The 16,222-nt window shown below is 37.3% G+C and overlaps 2 protein-coding genes and 1 long non-coding RNA gene across 3 annotated transcripts; 1 reads left to right on the forward strand and 2 right to left on the reverse strand.

The window, feature by feature from the left end:
- Nucleotides 1-1,825: 1,825 nt before the first annotated feature.
- On the reverse strand, nt 1,826-2,197 carry LOC131330403 (uncharacterized). Its single transcript, XM_058363970.1, has one exon. The coding sequence runs from the start codon at nt 2,195-2,197 to the stop codon at nt 1,826-1,828; it is 372 nt and encodes a 123-aa protein (XP_058219953.1).
- A 902-nt stretch (nt 2,198-3,099) lies between these two features.
- Nucleotides 3,100-3,773, forward strand: LOC131330408 (uncharacterized). The gene is made up of 3 exons (XR_009201112.1): nt 3,100-3,111; nt 3,505-3,563; nt 3,696-3,773. It is a non-coding gene; the product is annotated as an uncharacterized LOC131330408 (long non-coding RNA).
- Nucleotides 3,774-9,618: 5,845 nt separating this feature from the next.
- On the reverse strand, nt 9,619-13,075 carry LOC131330402 ((-)-germacrene D synthase-like). The gene is made up of 7 exons (XM_058363969.1): nt 12,849-13,075; nt 12,200-12,470; nt 11,371-11,743; nt 11,053-11,271; nt 10,718-10,856; nt 10,385-10,633; nt 9,619-10,124 (listed from the first exon to the last, which is right to left on the reverse strand). Exons 1-7 carry the CDS (start codon nt 12,978-12,980, stop codon nt 9,828-9,830), a joined length of 1,680 nt encoding a protein of 559 aa, XP_058219952.1. The 5' UTR covers nt 12,981-13,075; the 3' UTR covers nt 9,619-9,827.
- Between the last annotated feature and the right edge of the window lie 3,147 nt (nt 13,076-16,222).

Below are 16,222 nucleotides of genomic sequence, written 5' to 3' on the forward strand. Positions count from 1 at the left end.
AACCAAATATGCGCGGAGACAAATTTAAGTGGGTTGTTAGGGGCACATGAGATGCTAAGACTTCCATAGGAGTGTGAAAATCAAGAACTCGAGAGGGCAGTCTGTTCATCAAATAGATAGCATATTGGACAGCATCAGCCCAATAATGCTTAGGTACCGAAGCACCAAGGAGAAGGGCTCTTGCAACCTCAAGAATATGGCGATTCTTACGCTCTGCAACACCATTCTGTGCAGGAGTGTCAGTACACGAAGTTTCATGTATCATACCATGGTCTTGAAGAAACTGAGAGAGTGCAAAATTAATATACTCTCCACCATTGTCAGAGCGAAGAACCTTGATAGCAAGAGAAAATTGGGTTTTGATCATTTGATGAAAAACCCGAAAAATAGGGCCAACATCACTCTTATGTTTCATCACATACAGCCAATTCATACGAGTACAGTCATCCACAAAGGTAACAAACCATCTAATTCCTGTTGGAGTAGTCACAGGGGAAGGACCCCACACATCAGAATGAATTAATCCAAATGGAATAGTGCTTTTATTAAAACTCAAAGGATAAGGAACACGATGACTCTTAGCTAGAATACAAATATTGCATTTGAACTCAGAGTCTTTAACATCCTGAAATAAGGACGGAAGCAAACGACGCAAATAACCAAAAGAAGCATGCCCAAGACGATGTTGCCATAGCCAGACTTTCTTGCACTTATCATCCATTGTCCCTCGCACCTGAAGAACTCGATTGGCTGCAACATCATCCACATAATATAATCCCCCTCTCTTAGTACCACGCCCAATGATCTCCCGTGTCTGGATATCCTGAAGCAAGCAAAACATAGGAAACATTAATACAATACAATCCAATTGTTCGGTAACTTGGCTCACAGATAATAAATTGTTGGACAAAGTGGGAATGAGTAAGGTATGGTGCAAGGATAATGATGGAGTGAGAGCAATAGAACCAGCCCCTGTCACATGAACAGTATCACCATTGGCAGTAATAACACGGTCTTTGAGAGGGAAGGAAGCATATTGAAATAAGGATTTATCGTAAGTCATGTGATCAGTGGCGCCCGAATCGATTATCCAACCTGTGTCGCGATCATTGGATGAAATTAGAGCCTTGCCCAGATTACTAGCATCTGAATTGGAATCTTCGAGAAATGGCTGATAAATAGAAGATATGCTTTGGTTGGAGGAATTGCAATGAGACACAGTAGACTTGTGGCTCGAGCCAACAGAGGGCATTATGCCAGAAGCTGCAACAGCAGCAACGCCAGGTCGGCGAGTAGTACGTTCACCCTTGAGCTGCCGACGGCGTTCCAAATACCAATCAGGGTAACCATTTTTCTTGAAACAAGTATCGGCCGTATGTCTAGTACCATTACAAAAGGTGCACTGCAAAGCATCCTTATTTTCCACATCAGAAAACCGAGGAAGGCGAGGGATTGATGGACTCGGTGCTTTGGAGACCATGGCCACGGAAGGGAGACCACCGGCACTACTAGAGCCGAGCATAATATTTTGGCGTTGCGCCTCACGACGTACATAGGCAAAGGAATCCTCTAAACCAGGAAGTGGCTTGAGCCGCAGAAAGTCACTCCGGACTTTATCGAATACATCATCCAAGCCAACCAAAAAATCGTAGATACGATCTTTCACAATTTCATCTTGACGTGCCTTAATATCAACAGGGCAAGCCATGGAAATAGGGCGGCGCTTATCAAGCTCCTGCCATATAGTTTGGAGTTCAGCAAAGTATACCGGAATCAGGCGACCACCCTGTTTGATACGAGTGGCCTTACAACGCAACTCATAGAGTTAAGACTCATCAGCGCCATCGTAATACATCTGGGTGACACCATTCCAAACAGCGGCAGCAGTAGGAAGACCAAGAAACAAGCCAAAGAGGTCGGGCTCCATCGTTTTCACCAACCAACCCTTGACGATGGCATCCTCCTTCTGCCACTTTGGGAAACTGAGATCGGATTTAGCGGGCTGAGGAGTATCGCCTGTCAAGTAACCAATTTTTTCTTGACCGGTAGCATGCAACTCCATCATCTGAGACCAAATAGTGTAGTTCGAGCCATTCAATTTAATCCCAAACGGAATGGCAGTAGAGGAGTCACTCTGGACAGTCACCACTTGGGCGTTGCCGCTAGCGGACACCACGGATTTACTCTCGTCAGTCATGAATAACACGAGAAGCAAGGAAGAAAGTTGAGTTTTTGATCGGATGTCACTGGGCAATAAGCACAGAGACGGAAGTAGGGTTTAGGAATTTTAGGGTTAGCTCTGATACCAAGATAAAAGCAATAAATTGAATAGGTTAAATTTTCTGTATATTTCTAAACCTTCTGAAGAGGTATTATATAGGGTTACAGGATGTGCTGCACTACACTAGTACACGTAGTACACAAAGCTAAATAAGGAATACATGTAGTACAAATAGCTAAGTAAGGAAAAGAATAATATCTACACGATTCATGCCAACAATTAAACCATGCGTAATCATGTATTAAATGAAAAAAAGAACAAAACAAAACAAAAACAAAAAAACTGGGAGCACACTTTTCATTTGCTTCTGTCCCAATTAACCAGTAGCTTTCTCCATTGAAATAGAGTACCGTTCTACTTCTACTAATATAGAGATAAACGGTTTGGTTACGGTGTTTTTCCTTAGTTTGAAGGCGCGGCAAACGAAGGGGGTCGTGGCCCAAGCATTTGGGATGATTTTGTTAAAATTAATGCATTGTTTGTCTTTTATTTTATTTGGACCAAGTTTCTGTTTGTAATTGGGCTAGTTTGTGTTATTTTGTATTGAGCCAAATGATTGTATTAAGCCCAAGCCTATTTTGTATGTAAAGATGCTGGTAGTAGTATTTAAAGGGAAAAGTAATGAATGTAGGCCAAGAGAGAGCAGCCCCACTTTTCGTTTTCTTTTTCCCCTGCTTTCCAGAGAGACACATCTCTCCTTCTCTGTTTTTCTGTTCACTGCCGCTGCATTTGGGCAGCCATGTTTGCCCCATTTTCTTGATCTTCCTCCTCTAAAATCAAAAATAGGCTAGGGAAAAGCCATCAGATTTCACCAAGCTAGAGATGGCCTGGTAATCTCTCTCTCTCTCTCTGGTTGGATCACTTGTGTCCATAGAATAGCTAACCAATTCTAACCCTGAGGGTCTTGCTTGGCAAGTGATTGTCGGAGTGAGGAGTTGCATTTCTTGTGGCCAGTTTTCTCTTCCTCTAGTTTGGCGCCTCGTACTTGGATCTTTTAATCTTTGTAATTTATTTTCAAAGATTAATAAAATCCATTTTTGTTGTTCAAAAAAAAAAAAAAATACACCATCAACTAGCTATTTAACATGCAAATCTGCATAAGAGCTAATAGCTAGTTTTTCAACAATTAGCTAGGCCAGCTTGCTCTTATTTAGCAATAACCATATATCTTTTCATCTTTTTGGATGTTCATGGTGAAATGGCAGTTCATGGTGAAATGGCAGGTAGGTTCAGTGATGGCAGTAACGGAAACACGGGAATTGATTTCTATCATCAATTCAAGGTACATTGTTCTGAATTTTATAGGTGGGTAGTCTATGCAATTCCATATATTTATCACTACGAAGTACGAATATTGATGGCAATAACGTCTTTTTATTATCGCCCTTTGGTTTCAGAATATATAAAATTGTAGGAAGATGTGAAGATCATGAAGAAAACGGGTTTGGAGGCCTTTAGATTCTCAATCTCATGGTCCAGAGTCTTGCCTAGCTAGTAAGATTTGATTGTTTTAAGTACTTTTTGCTGGCTTTAATTGCAATCGCTTTATGGATTCCTTCAACCAGTTTAACTGTAGTATTTAATTTAATTTCTTGGGCATGTTTCTAATGTAGTATTCCATAATGCAATTGTCAGGTGGACAGCTAAACTCGGGTATTAAAAAAGAAGGGATCTAGTTTTACAGTGATCTGATTGACGATCTTTTAGCAAATGGTTATGTCTCAACTTAATTAATCATCTCAATGGATTTTGATACCAACGGTAAATCATGTTTTCATTTAATCCTGAAAAGTTTGTACGCATGCATGCCAACTTAATTAATTTATATTGGTGTACGTACGTACGTACGTACACCAAGCTTTGGAAGATGCGTATGGCGGTTTTCTAAGTTCTAAAATAGTGTAAGTGATCGAATCTGGTTCTATTTAGCTATTCACCCCATGATAGATGTAATTAACGAGTATCATTAGCTGAAATACTGCTCAGATGAGCTTAATTTGGTGGTCTAAATGTTAGGGCCGACTTTTGTGACTACGTGGATCTTTGCTTTTGGGAGTTTGGTGATCGCGTGAAACATTGGATCGCACTAAATGAGCCATGGTGGTTCAATAACGGCGGGTATGTAACTGGTGTGTCAGCACCAGGCCGAGGCACTACTGCCGTGACGCCTCTTAAATCTTCGGCAAAGGATAGTAAATGGAGTTTCCAGCAGTCACATCGATCTTGTACAAGTACTCCATCGGAACCATTCGACAATGGGAATCCTGCTATAGAACCTTACATAGTCGCGCAATAAATGAGAAAATAGAAAGGAGAAGAATACAAAATTGAAGAGGCTAATTTCCTTGAGGGAAAATACTTAAAAAGAAAAAGCCGCTACAACCTTTAACAAGCAGACTACTTCAATGAAGATAATTGATTCAGATTTCAGGATAATGAAAAGTTAAATGATCGGATGGAATTGTAACGCCCCAATTTTCCGGAAGCAATATAAAAAAAATCTTAAGAAAATTTGCTAAATAAATATAATTTTTCAAAATAAAGTTTAGCTATTACAGTCATAAGATAAATTTACTGATTCAAAATACATTAATTTCAAAGCTAACTCTAGGCTTGATACAAATCCGAAGCATACTCGATCTTCGTTCCTTATATTCTTTCCGTGTTGAACTGTAATATCTTTGAATCATCTCCATTGAATCTTGCGCCCACTGGCAAATTGATCGCCGAAGCAAACGATTTGCCAGGATACAGACGTATCCGTGAGTGATAAATCACCCAGTAGAATAATCCAACCCAACCACCCCTCTTACTTTACAGCTAACAAGCAACAAAATAATAATAATGCGAAAGAGCAGAATAAGTATTTACAAACATCAATTTATTACTATTCATTATCCTAATGTGAAATCTAAGATCTCTCCGCGAGATCTTTCCTACCCCAACCGCTAGCCATACTCGGTCCCATGAGGTCACTTCTCTTTACTGTCGCAGGTACACCTAAGTTATATACCGAGTGTGCACCCCAATAACTACAACAAAGAGAAAGCTTATCATGCCTGAATCACAACTAAGGTTCACCTATCTTATATACCACTTCACCATCATCACTGGACACACGCCAGTTTATCAATTCATCACTGGACACACACCAGTTTCAATCTCATTACAAATCTCATCACATCTCAAAATCACGCCTGCAGGCAATCTAAAAATAAAACTTTTCAATTCATCCATTACCTAGCATTGTCTAGGTGAATTCTATTCCCATACCACCCCATATCTCTAGAGTTCAATCTAGCATTTAATCAAGCAGTGGTGCAACATACAATTAATCAAATAATAAACAAAACAATCAGTAAGCAACGTAATCACGCAACTTTTTATGAATGGGCTGTTGCCCGTAATCTCGTGTGGACAGGATGATAATAAGTAAGAACTTTTTAAAAAAAAAAAATTTTTTAAAAAAATTCTAAACTCTCATTAATTATTTCTAAGTAATTAGATTTATTTAAAACTAATTAAATACATTAATTAGAAAAAAATATTAGAATAATTAACATAACCTTAATAAGAGTTCTAAATGTCCTATGCAACCGGTTGAGTGTCAAAAGTTGGGTTCGGAGAGTCGCGGAATTAATTTAAATGAAGACGTTAAATAAAGTGGCCGAAAGTGAAGTAAATAGATAATAAATAGTTTACTAATTAAAATATGTTGAGATTAAAAAAGTTTCATCTTTGGAATGTAAGGAGTCTAAATAATCGTAAAGTAATTTTGATTGGAAATACTATAGAAATAACAATAAATAGTAAATTAAATAAAAAAATATTAATTTATCAAGATATCATTTTTGAGATGCAAGGAGTCTAGAAAAAATTAGTTTGGGTGTTAAAACGTTGTTTGGAAGGTCACAGAGATTTTTCGTTTGTAAACTTTGATAGATAACTAACAAATAATTTAATAAATAATTAATTAAATAAAAAAATATGATCTTTAAAAGTTATGATCTTTGAGGTGTGAAAAGTCTAGGAAAAATAGTCCGGGTGTCAAAAATGATGTTCGGAAGGTCGCAAAATTATTTCGAAACGTTTAAAACCAACTCAATCTACCAGATAAATTAAACTGATATAATTAAAATATTTTATACTAATATGATATTACACTGTAAGAAAATAATATCAAATCAGTAGTCTTTCATAATATTAATATCAGAAAGATTGTAAAATAAATATCATTAGGTCATCTATTTCGTAAATAATTACAAATAAAGTGTCGTGCTCAAAAATAATATCAAATTGATGAATACTGCAGAAAACGCGCAATGAACATAGGGTTAAACATATAAACACGTAATATACTTGGAGAAGGGGTTGGAATGGATTATAATACCTTGAATCGGATCGAATTGATTTAAAAATGAATCTTGAATTTTGGGGAAGAAGACTTCGGATTCTTTGATTGGGAGACTTTGGGATCGGATTGAGGCTTGTTTGGGGATGCTCTGGGTTGTAGGAGGTGATCGGGATGGTTGAATTGAGTTTCGATTGGGCATAGCTATGAAACCCACTTTTCCTCTCTTTCTTTCTCTCTTTAAAACTCCATTGATTGGAGCTTGTGTTTCTTCTGTTTTTCTCTTCTTTTCTGGTCGGTGGAGTGTGAGAAATATCATGGTATTTTCGTGGGTCAATGGGGTGGGGTATTTATAGGAGAATTTTGGTGGAAGATGATAAGAGTGAATTTAATGAGGTTGGGTTCATGGGATTTGGAATGGACGAATTGAGCTTGATTTTAGGGTTAGGGAGGAAGTAGAGACTGAGTAGGAGACGGAGAGACGGAAGGAGTTTGAGGTGAGGGAGGAGAAGGAGTGTACATGCACGCATGTGTGTGTAGAAAAAAATTTAAAAAGAATGCATGCTTATATTGCATGCATAATTGTATTTAAAAAAAAGAATTGCATTAGGGAAAATAATTCTAATAATATTATATTTAGAAAAAAAAAATTGGGTCAAAAATCCGGGTCGTTACAGGAATACTTATAGGTATTCGATTGCGCTGATTTTTTCAAAGAGACCCTAGAAAAAAATGTGTTAGATTTAATGAATGGCTCGGACAGTTTATGTGAGACCCATAATGGGCCCTACACCGTGATCTGTGCACAAAATTTGTGCATGTAATATGCGCAGTTAGCAGCTCTCGAATAGTACTACAAGAAAATCTATATGTATCAGCGGCTAAAATGGGTGCTGAATGAACTGCGGAGCACTTCTATAGACCTACATGACCTATACTAGCGCTTGGGTAAAGCCCTGGTAGACAACCGCCGGTGTAGCACAGTACCAACGCTTTTTGCAAGCGCTGGTATACCTTTAGTTGTGTCATGCGCTTCGTTTCCCGCGCTTTTAGCCGCTCGTGTAAAGTTACTTTTAACGGTACTTCGTTTCCCAGCGCTTTTGGCCATTGGTGTAGACCCTAGTACGCATTACCACACTTTTTCCAGCGCCAAAAAAATGCTGGTGTAGGTTCAATTTTTATTTTTTTTATACATGGTTACTACATACAGATTTATGTAGCCCTAATAGAATAGATATTATCTAATCACTAACTTTTCTAAGAACTCAAAATATCAAAATGCAAAACAATTCATTCTTCGTTGGAAATACAAATACTCCATATGAAATACCACAGGTAGAAGGTATGTTCCATACCATTGTCAACATTATTCATAATCGTGCCAAAATATCACAATCCAACAATTGTACGCACAAGCCTAAACTACATGGAAAAAAACAATCCAACACTGTGCATGCTTCAGTAGAGGAAAATCAGGCAGATGACGAGCTGGATGATCATGGGTCAAACCTTGTTACTGGGACAGTCAGGAATGGAGAGGAAAAAAATGTAAATGACGTGGTTGATGGTCCAGATTCGGATGCGGTGGAGTTTGATAGAGGTTTTGGGAATTTCTCAGAAGTGGGTTTTTTAAATCACCAGGATACCGATGGTATCGAGTTATTTTAGGAACTCAACCCAACTGAGGATGCTAAGAATACAGGGAAAGGAAAATGGAAGCAGAAGTCGATAGATGATTTGATAGGCTTTCCTAATCGCAAGAGGAGGGGTGAAAGAAAGAAGCAAAAATGTGTTGTGTTTAGATCTGTCATTGCAGCTGCTGCTTTATCCTCTTCTTGTGAAGGAATTAATCCGATTCATCTTAACGAGACTAGGCGATTTGGTCTTTAGATAAAATCATGGGCATTGATTACGAGGTTAATGATGAGGAAGTTATTCGTGAATTCTTGGTTGGTTTCTTGCCAGCCTCAGGTTGTTCTTCTTTCCCTTTTGGGTCCTCACGGTATGTGATTGTCGGAGTTTGGTCTTGTCTTCTTGTGGTTGGTCCTTCCTCTGGTTTGATATCTTTGCTTGGATCCCTTTAATCTTTGTAATTTTTTTTCAAAGATTAATAAAATCTTTTTTGCTGTTAAAAAAAAACATTGAAAAAAACATAGGTTATTACTATTATTATTATTATCTACATCTACATTCCTTATAAAGGTCTCAGTTGTTTGTCGACTTTTTCCATTCCAAAACTACCCTTACCCCATTTTCCCCCACAAAGCCACCCAGGTACATGTTTCTCCACGCGAACGACGCGACCTTCACGAAAACCATCCACACCTCCCAAATAACCAGACGGCATAACGAACCACAAGGCCATTGCAAATCAAACTCTCCTTGGTTCTCTCTCTCGCCCTCCCTCACCCTCTCTCTCACGCGCACATAGGCCATAGGGTAGAAAGGTGAGTTTCGGTTGAACTTCACCATTGGTAATTAATTGTTTATGTTTTTCGACTACTTTTTTGATGAAGGCAACATATCCCTTGTGCAAACTTAAACTAGAGCGCTTCCATGTGATTTGCCTACTATCTATTTGATATAATGTCCCAATGACAATTACAGAACTCAACATCACACAAACACACACAGAGCAAAGAGTTTAGCGTATATGCCCGGCCCCTAAGTTTGTTGAATCATTATTCTCCTCACTATATATGAACTCTAATTCACGACAACTGCATTTGAATGCTCTTTTTCTTTTTTTTTTTGATCGGCTGCTTTTGAATGCTCTTAGCTGTGGACTTATTTTGTTTGTTCAATTCATTGAAAACGTATTATAGATCTTCACACTAACAAGATTGTTTATTATGCCTGATTGTTTGCATCCATTACAGTTTTTCAAAAGTTCATTCGAAAATCGAAATGCACAGTTTTACTTTTTTTTTTTTTCCAAGGATCATTGTACTATAAGGTTCACAATCATACTTAGGTATATAAAACCGAATTTCCTTAATAAAAGGGCCCAATATTACAACGGTACAATGGACATAGATATCAGAGAGACATCTTTATTCTTTACCCCGGCTGGAACACATCTGAGCCAAGTTCACACTCATTCCGGCGATTGAAGGGGAAAATACTTTGGAAATAAAAAATAAAACATTTAACGGCACTTATGAATAAATTGGTTACGATTAAGATAACTCTTTGCTAATTGATCGGAACAGAATTGATAAGCACGGACGTTACGCACTCCTTCAGCCTTTTTCCGGAGTTGGTGTACCCATCTTCACCTGTGTATATAAGATTGATCACCCGTGCAAGATTGAGAACTCGGGCGAGGTGAGGCATCGGGACCGCAGTCGGGCGGAGGCACTCTGCGTTCATGTCTTTCCATGCATTTGTAACTCTTTGTTTAAATTCAACATAAACCTCTTCTTCTGCGACATCATGTTGTTTCATGTAGCATTCAACTGCCGAGGCTACGTGGCCTCTCTCTTGCTCATGCTGCAATTGCAACACCAGAAATGATAAGGTCAAATTATGATTGTTTGCGTGGCTGATAATTCATTGGGGCGAAAGGACATGAGGGGTGAACGTACTCTCAATGAAATTAAAAATCCTATAGTATTAGCAATGTGCAAGGTAGTCAAAATATTCAAAGTTTGCAAGCCCTAACCCACATGATTTTGCAACAACATAATATTGGAATTTGGATTCATCCGTGCGTGTTCTAATTTAGACCATATTTTCTTATCAGTCCTTACCTTGTGGCCAACCATATCGTCCATGAGTCTACAAATCACGGATGCAGCTTCAAGAATTAAAGGATCACTCGACACCCATTTGAAACCCTCTTCGGTCACCAAATCCCCCATGCCAACAAGGGAAGTTGTTGCAAGCATTTTGTAAGCACCAGTTACAAGGGCAACTCTCATATACTCTTCTATACTCGGAACATAGCCCTCGTGACACCATTTGGCTTCCTCAAAGTATGCTCTAACTAACTTATTCATCTGAAAATGTTCAAAAAAAAAAAAATAGTATTAATTTCATTTTTTGTTTTCCACTAACAAAATGTAACTTGGGTTGAGACTTACTGCAGATTTTGCGTAATTGACACGATATGACCTTCCTTCCTTGGCCATTTCTTCATCAATCATGTTGTAAACATCCAATAGTGCTTGATAACACAGTTTCATGTACTCTGGCAGTTGATCCAAGGCACTATTTTCCCACCTGAAAATCCATCGACATTAACTTAAACAACATACTAACCTTCCATTAGTATCATTGTGATGCTAATTATATTTCTTTCAATTTTCCTTTTTCATTTATAACGCCGTGAATTCCATTTCAAATCAATGCCTTGAACAATGGAAGTTATTTTGATATTTAGGGACTCAAATCAAATTTAAAATCAGTAGAATTTAACCTTTCAATTGCGTCAGTGAAGAGCACAAGTTCTTCCAAGGTACCATAGACATCATAAATGTCATCAATGATTGAAGTCAAGGCAATCACTTTGGTTAGAATTCTCCTAGCAAGAAAATATTGGGGTTCAAAGTACACTCCCAATATCCAAAAGTAACACTCCACCACTCTGTCTCTTGCAAATGGCAATTTTCTTGCAAAGTCTAAATCCTTCCACCATCTGAAAAACCATAACAAAAAAAGTAAGTGCCATGAACAAGATCAACATCTCAGACTTGTTAAATCTCTACAATTCAACTTGAATGATGAAGAAAATCACCCTGTGATTTCGCTTAGCTCTTTCTGATGCAACTTTTGCAAGCGGTTGAAATCCAGTTTCGCAAAATCCAATAGAGTTTTTTTGTGGGAATCCTCTTGTTCATAGAAGAGGATGTAATGTCGTGCCTCGAGTCTTGTCAGGCCCTTGTGAATTGGCTGATTTAGAGCATGAACTACTTGTGCTGCAATAGCATTCTTTAAGTTGGGTACCGCGGAGTTGAGGTGTATGGTCGTAAAATCCAGTGCTTCGTCTAATATATCTTCTCCATGAACCCTCAAATGTGTAGCTTCGTATAAGCTTACCAATCCTCGCACATCACCTTTTACATATTCTTGAAATTTTCCTTTATTGTCCTTGAATTTGTTAAACACATCTACATAAACAATTCGACACATGATCAATGAGGCGAGAAAAGTACATAACACATTCTTATATTTTATAATAACAAGTGACAAGACACAATAACCTCAACAAGGAGAAGGCACGGTAAATTTTCAAAGTTGGAATGGCCAAATGATAAAATTATTCCAAAAATTACTCGAAACCCATAAGGGTCTAACTGAACCTTTTACTATAAGTTTGCAGTGAACAAGGTAAAATTTGTTAGAGTTTGAAGGGGGCAAATGATAATGATCCAATTAGAGGTAATAATCGAACCAATTTCAAAGAATTTGTTGTTGGATTTATGTTGAAGTTGTGAAGTATGAATTCAACTTGGTTTATATATCTTTTCGCTGACAATAATAGATTTCGATCAAAATATGGGTACTACAAACATCGGCGATGTAACCAAATAAATATATATGGGTAGTAAGTAAAAGAGAATTACCACAGGAGACAGGATGTCCTTGCTGTCTAAGCACTCGAAATGAGAGAGCCACAGTGTAAAGATCTTCATCATTGGCCATTTCATTATAGGTATCATATATTTGCTGTAATGTTGTCTCAATCTCTATTTCGAAATGGTAGCCTATGCCTAGGCGTTGAATTGCATCAATCAAGCTCAACTTCTCTGATGGTTTATCAGCACTTGCCACTATCATCTCTCTGACTTTTTCTTTGAGCTGCTCAATTCTTTGCTCTGTTTTAACATCCGGTTCCTATGAAAACAATGATAAATATGCTCATTTGGAACTAGTCTAATTACGTCTGTGAATTATATAGTGTTCAAACAACAGTACTTGTCACCAAAATATTACCGAAACATTTGTAACCACGAAATCAAATATCCATAACAATCTTGGCTTTGTGAAGAGAACAACGAAAGTATATATGATGGAAACGAAGATAGTGAAATTATATATATTGCTACGTAACTCAATCAAATAAGAATATTTTTATGCTTGTTTTTCACTATATATCCTAAACCGAGATTAATATATAAAAAAAATAGCATTTATGTTGATCATTTTGGAAGGCTGTAAGGATTTAATTTAAGTATTCTACATATGATTCAAGACAATTTGAGTCAATTTTACCATGGTGACAGAAGCGTACGCAAGGAAATAATCTCCCCAAACACTCGGATGGAAATTTGCAGAGCGACGTGGAGGGCCCTGGGGTACTTGGCCGTGGGTCAATGTAAGAGTTGGGCTAGAGTTTATTTCCATTTTCCCAGTGGGTTGCTTTGGAGGCTATGAACGGTTAAGAGAAGGGGGAGCTCGACTAAACAAGAAAGAATACTCTTTTAGTCCTTGCTTTCTCTCTCTAGTTGGTTGGATAGACAGAAGAGCTCTTGTACTCGCTATTTATAGAGTTTGGATGTCCTCCTATTCTAAAAAAAATTATATAATAAAGATTGCTTGCGGTTATAGGCCAAGACTACCCTTTTCTTGGCCAGGTACATTGATTTTTGTTGATTAGATTTTTTTTTTAATCAGCAAAGAAAAGTTAATTATTTACTTGTAACTAAGGCTGTGTTTTTATTAACTTAACTTAAATTTTAAAATTGTCCTTATTTGAATTTTTTTGTCATTTGTTAATTTTTTGTCAAATTTTTGTGGGTTATTGATTTGTCTTAACTAGAGGAATTGGAAAGATAATTTTTTTTATTTTTACCTACGTATTTTGAGAAATAACCACTTTTTAGTTTAAAAAAAAAATTCACTTTTTGGCCTAAGAACGGGTCAATGTTGTTTACTTACGTTTTCACTCCAAGTTTTCTCCCTCGTGCTCAATTGAATTGTGGAAATTAAATATTAGGTTTGTTTGACTAAGCTCGTGCATGCAACTAATTAAGAGATTAACAATGCATGGCTGGTCGTATTTATTGGACTTGGCGCTCAGGTTATACGTAGAAAAATCCGACTCCCACAGGGGTATCCGATAAATGGGTTTTTTTTTCATTCGATAGGAGAGATCAATTGAGAAAGTCAAACGGGTTTGGCCAAATAGTCGTGAGAAAACAATAAGCTATAATGAAATGGGGCCATTGCAAGTTATGTCGGGTCGTTACTTTTAGGGCCTCGCAATTAATCGAAGTGCGCGCAAAATGGCCCGAAGATCCGGTTATCAAACAAAAATATTGTGAAAGTTCGCGAGATAACAAAGTCCAAACAACTCAACTAATACAATAAATAAGTCCATCAATTGTGAGAGTCCAACAAATGGGTTTGCAGCTGTCGTTGGATAATCCATTTGGCAAGAAACCGAGTTGTTATACAAAAAATAAATAAATAAATTGTCCAAAATGTTATATATACACAGGTTTCCTATATGTAAACTTATCTAGGATGGGGAAAAGGAAGCCAAGCAATGACAGAGGTGGCATTTCTCTTGGGCCAAAACGTTATTTGTCCATAATCATACACAAAATTAAAATATGTTTTCTATACTATCTTTTATCGTAGCACAAGGAAATTGGCAGGGGAGTCACAGTCTCATACCCAATATAAGAGAAGTCACACGAAAGAAAAAGAAGAGAGAGATTCTTAATCGATTGCCAAAAATGGCATAGTCCCACTAGAGGGAGAAGTCATAAAGTCAATTCAATGAATTGAAAGTTTGAGGAAAAATACAGATCTATATGCATGATCGTTAAAATATCAGCTCATTCGAATATTGGTAAGGGCTTGATCAATTTTTTCTTCAACTCTGACTGAGCTAATTTTTTACAAGAATTCTTTAAAAAATATTTTAAATAGATTTAGCGACTCCTAGCGTTTGTGTGAAATCCCAAAACGATTACCATACAATTAATCTGGTGTACATTTGGTGTAAACCAAATGGCGTACCCATAATCGGACTGTAAGCACTTTTTGTGGGGAGAATAAAAAAATACATTAGAACAATATGAAATACTGGTTTTATTTGGTTGTCAATTTTGACATAAATTTTTTAGATAAATACTTTTATAAATTTGTGTATTTTTTGTCTTTAGTGAATTTTTTAAAGTGCTATATACATCAATAAAAGAAAAAGAAAAAAGACTTGATAAAAAATTATTAATGACGAAAAACACGGATGACGAAATAATCAAAAAATTTGGAAAGAACATTTTTGAGAGAAGAACCAAACAAAATGAGTGTCATTGCATAACTTTTCTAAGGTCAAATCTAATTAATACGAAGTGTTAATCTATAATTAACTTTTCCTATAATAAACCGTTCTCGAACAAGAAGCCTTATTTTCCAATGAATTGTGAAAACTCTCCTACGAAACCACGTGCAGTTTTTAAATTTAAAAAAAAAAATGGGCTAGTAATAACAAATGCGGGAAGGCGCCTTCAAAGTTGACTCGTTCCCCGCCCTGTAGCCATTTTTCTACCGGCACCGGTACCGCCAACTACCACATAATTAACCTTCTACAGAATGTTCTTCTTCTCGGAAAACAATATCTCTTAAATAAATGAATCCACGCTAACCCTATCAGTGTCTTTAAACATTGTCCAAGCTTTCCTTCTTCCTGTGAAGGAAAGACTCCTTCAAGAAAAACGTTGCTTTCATGCCATTTCCACAAGATTTGCCTTTGACTTGACTGCTACTGTGTCTGTGTGCCGACAAGAGTGCCTAAAAAAGTGAATGTAATGAAATTAATGTGCTTGAAATGTCATTTTGGTCACAATATTTCGTTTACGGCAATTCGGCCCCAAAGACTCGTAATGTGGGTTTAAAGGGATCCCATACGTCCAGTGAGAGCTCATGCTTCCACTGTAATTTTTAATTTTTGTAACACTCGGAAAAATTGCATCTCTAATATGTAGAGATTTACTTAGTTGACACATGACACCCCTCCAGGCAATAAATGAGAAAATAGAAAGGAGAAGAACACAAAATTGAGGCTAATTTCCTTGAGGGAAAATACTTAAAAGAAAAAGCCGCTACAACCTTTAACAGCACTTATAAATAGACAGACTATTTCAATGAAGATAATTGATTCAGATTTCAAAGTAATGAAAAGTCAAATGATTTGATCGAGCACCTATGAGTATCGGATTGAGCTGATTTTTTTGCAGAGACCCTCGAAAAAATGTATGGCATTTAATGAATAGTTTGGATCGTTTGAGTGAAACTCATAGTGAGTCCCGCACCATGATCTGTACACAAAATGTGCGCACATAATCTGTGCTATTAGCAGCTCTCGAACACTACAAGAAAATCGGTATTTACCAGAGGCCAAAAGCGATGCTGAATGAACTGCTAAGCTGCTACTGACCTACATGACCTATACCAACGCTTGGGTAAAGCACTGGTAGACAACCGTCAGTGTATAGCACTGTACCAACGTTTTTTACAAGTGCTGGTATGCCTTTACTGTGCCAACACTTCGTTTCCCAGCGCTTTTGGCCGCTAGTGTAGAGTTACGTACTTTTACCAGAGCTTCGTTTCCCAGTGATTACTAGCAGAGTTACTTT

This window comes from Rhododendron vialii, chromosome 6a (genome assembly GCF_030253575.1).
Source record: "Rhododendron vialii isolate Sample 1 chromosome 6a, ASM3025357v1".
Taxonomy (NCBI): Eukaryota; Viridiplantae; Streptophyta; class Magnoliopsida; order Ericales; family Ericaceae; genus Rhododendron; species Rhododendron vialii.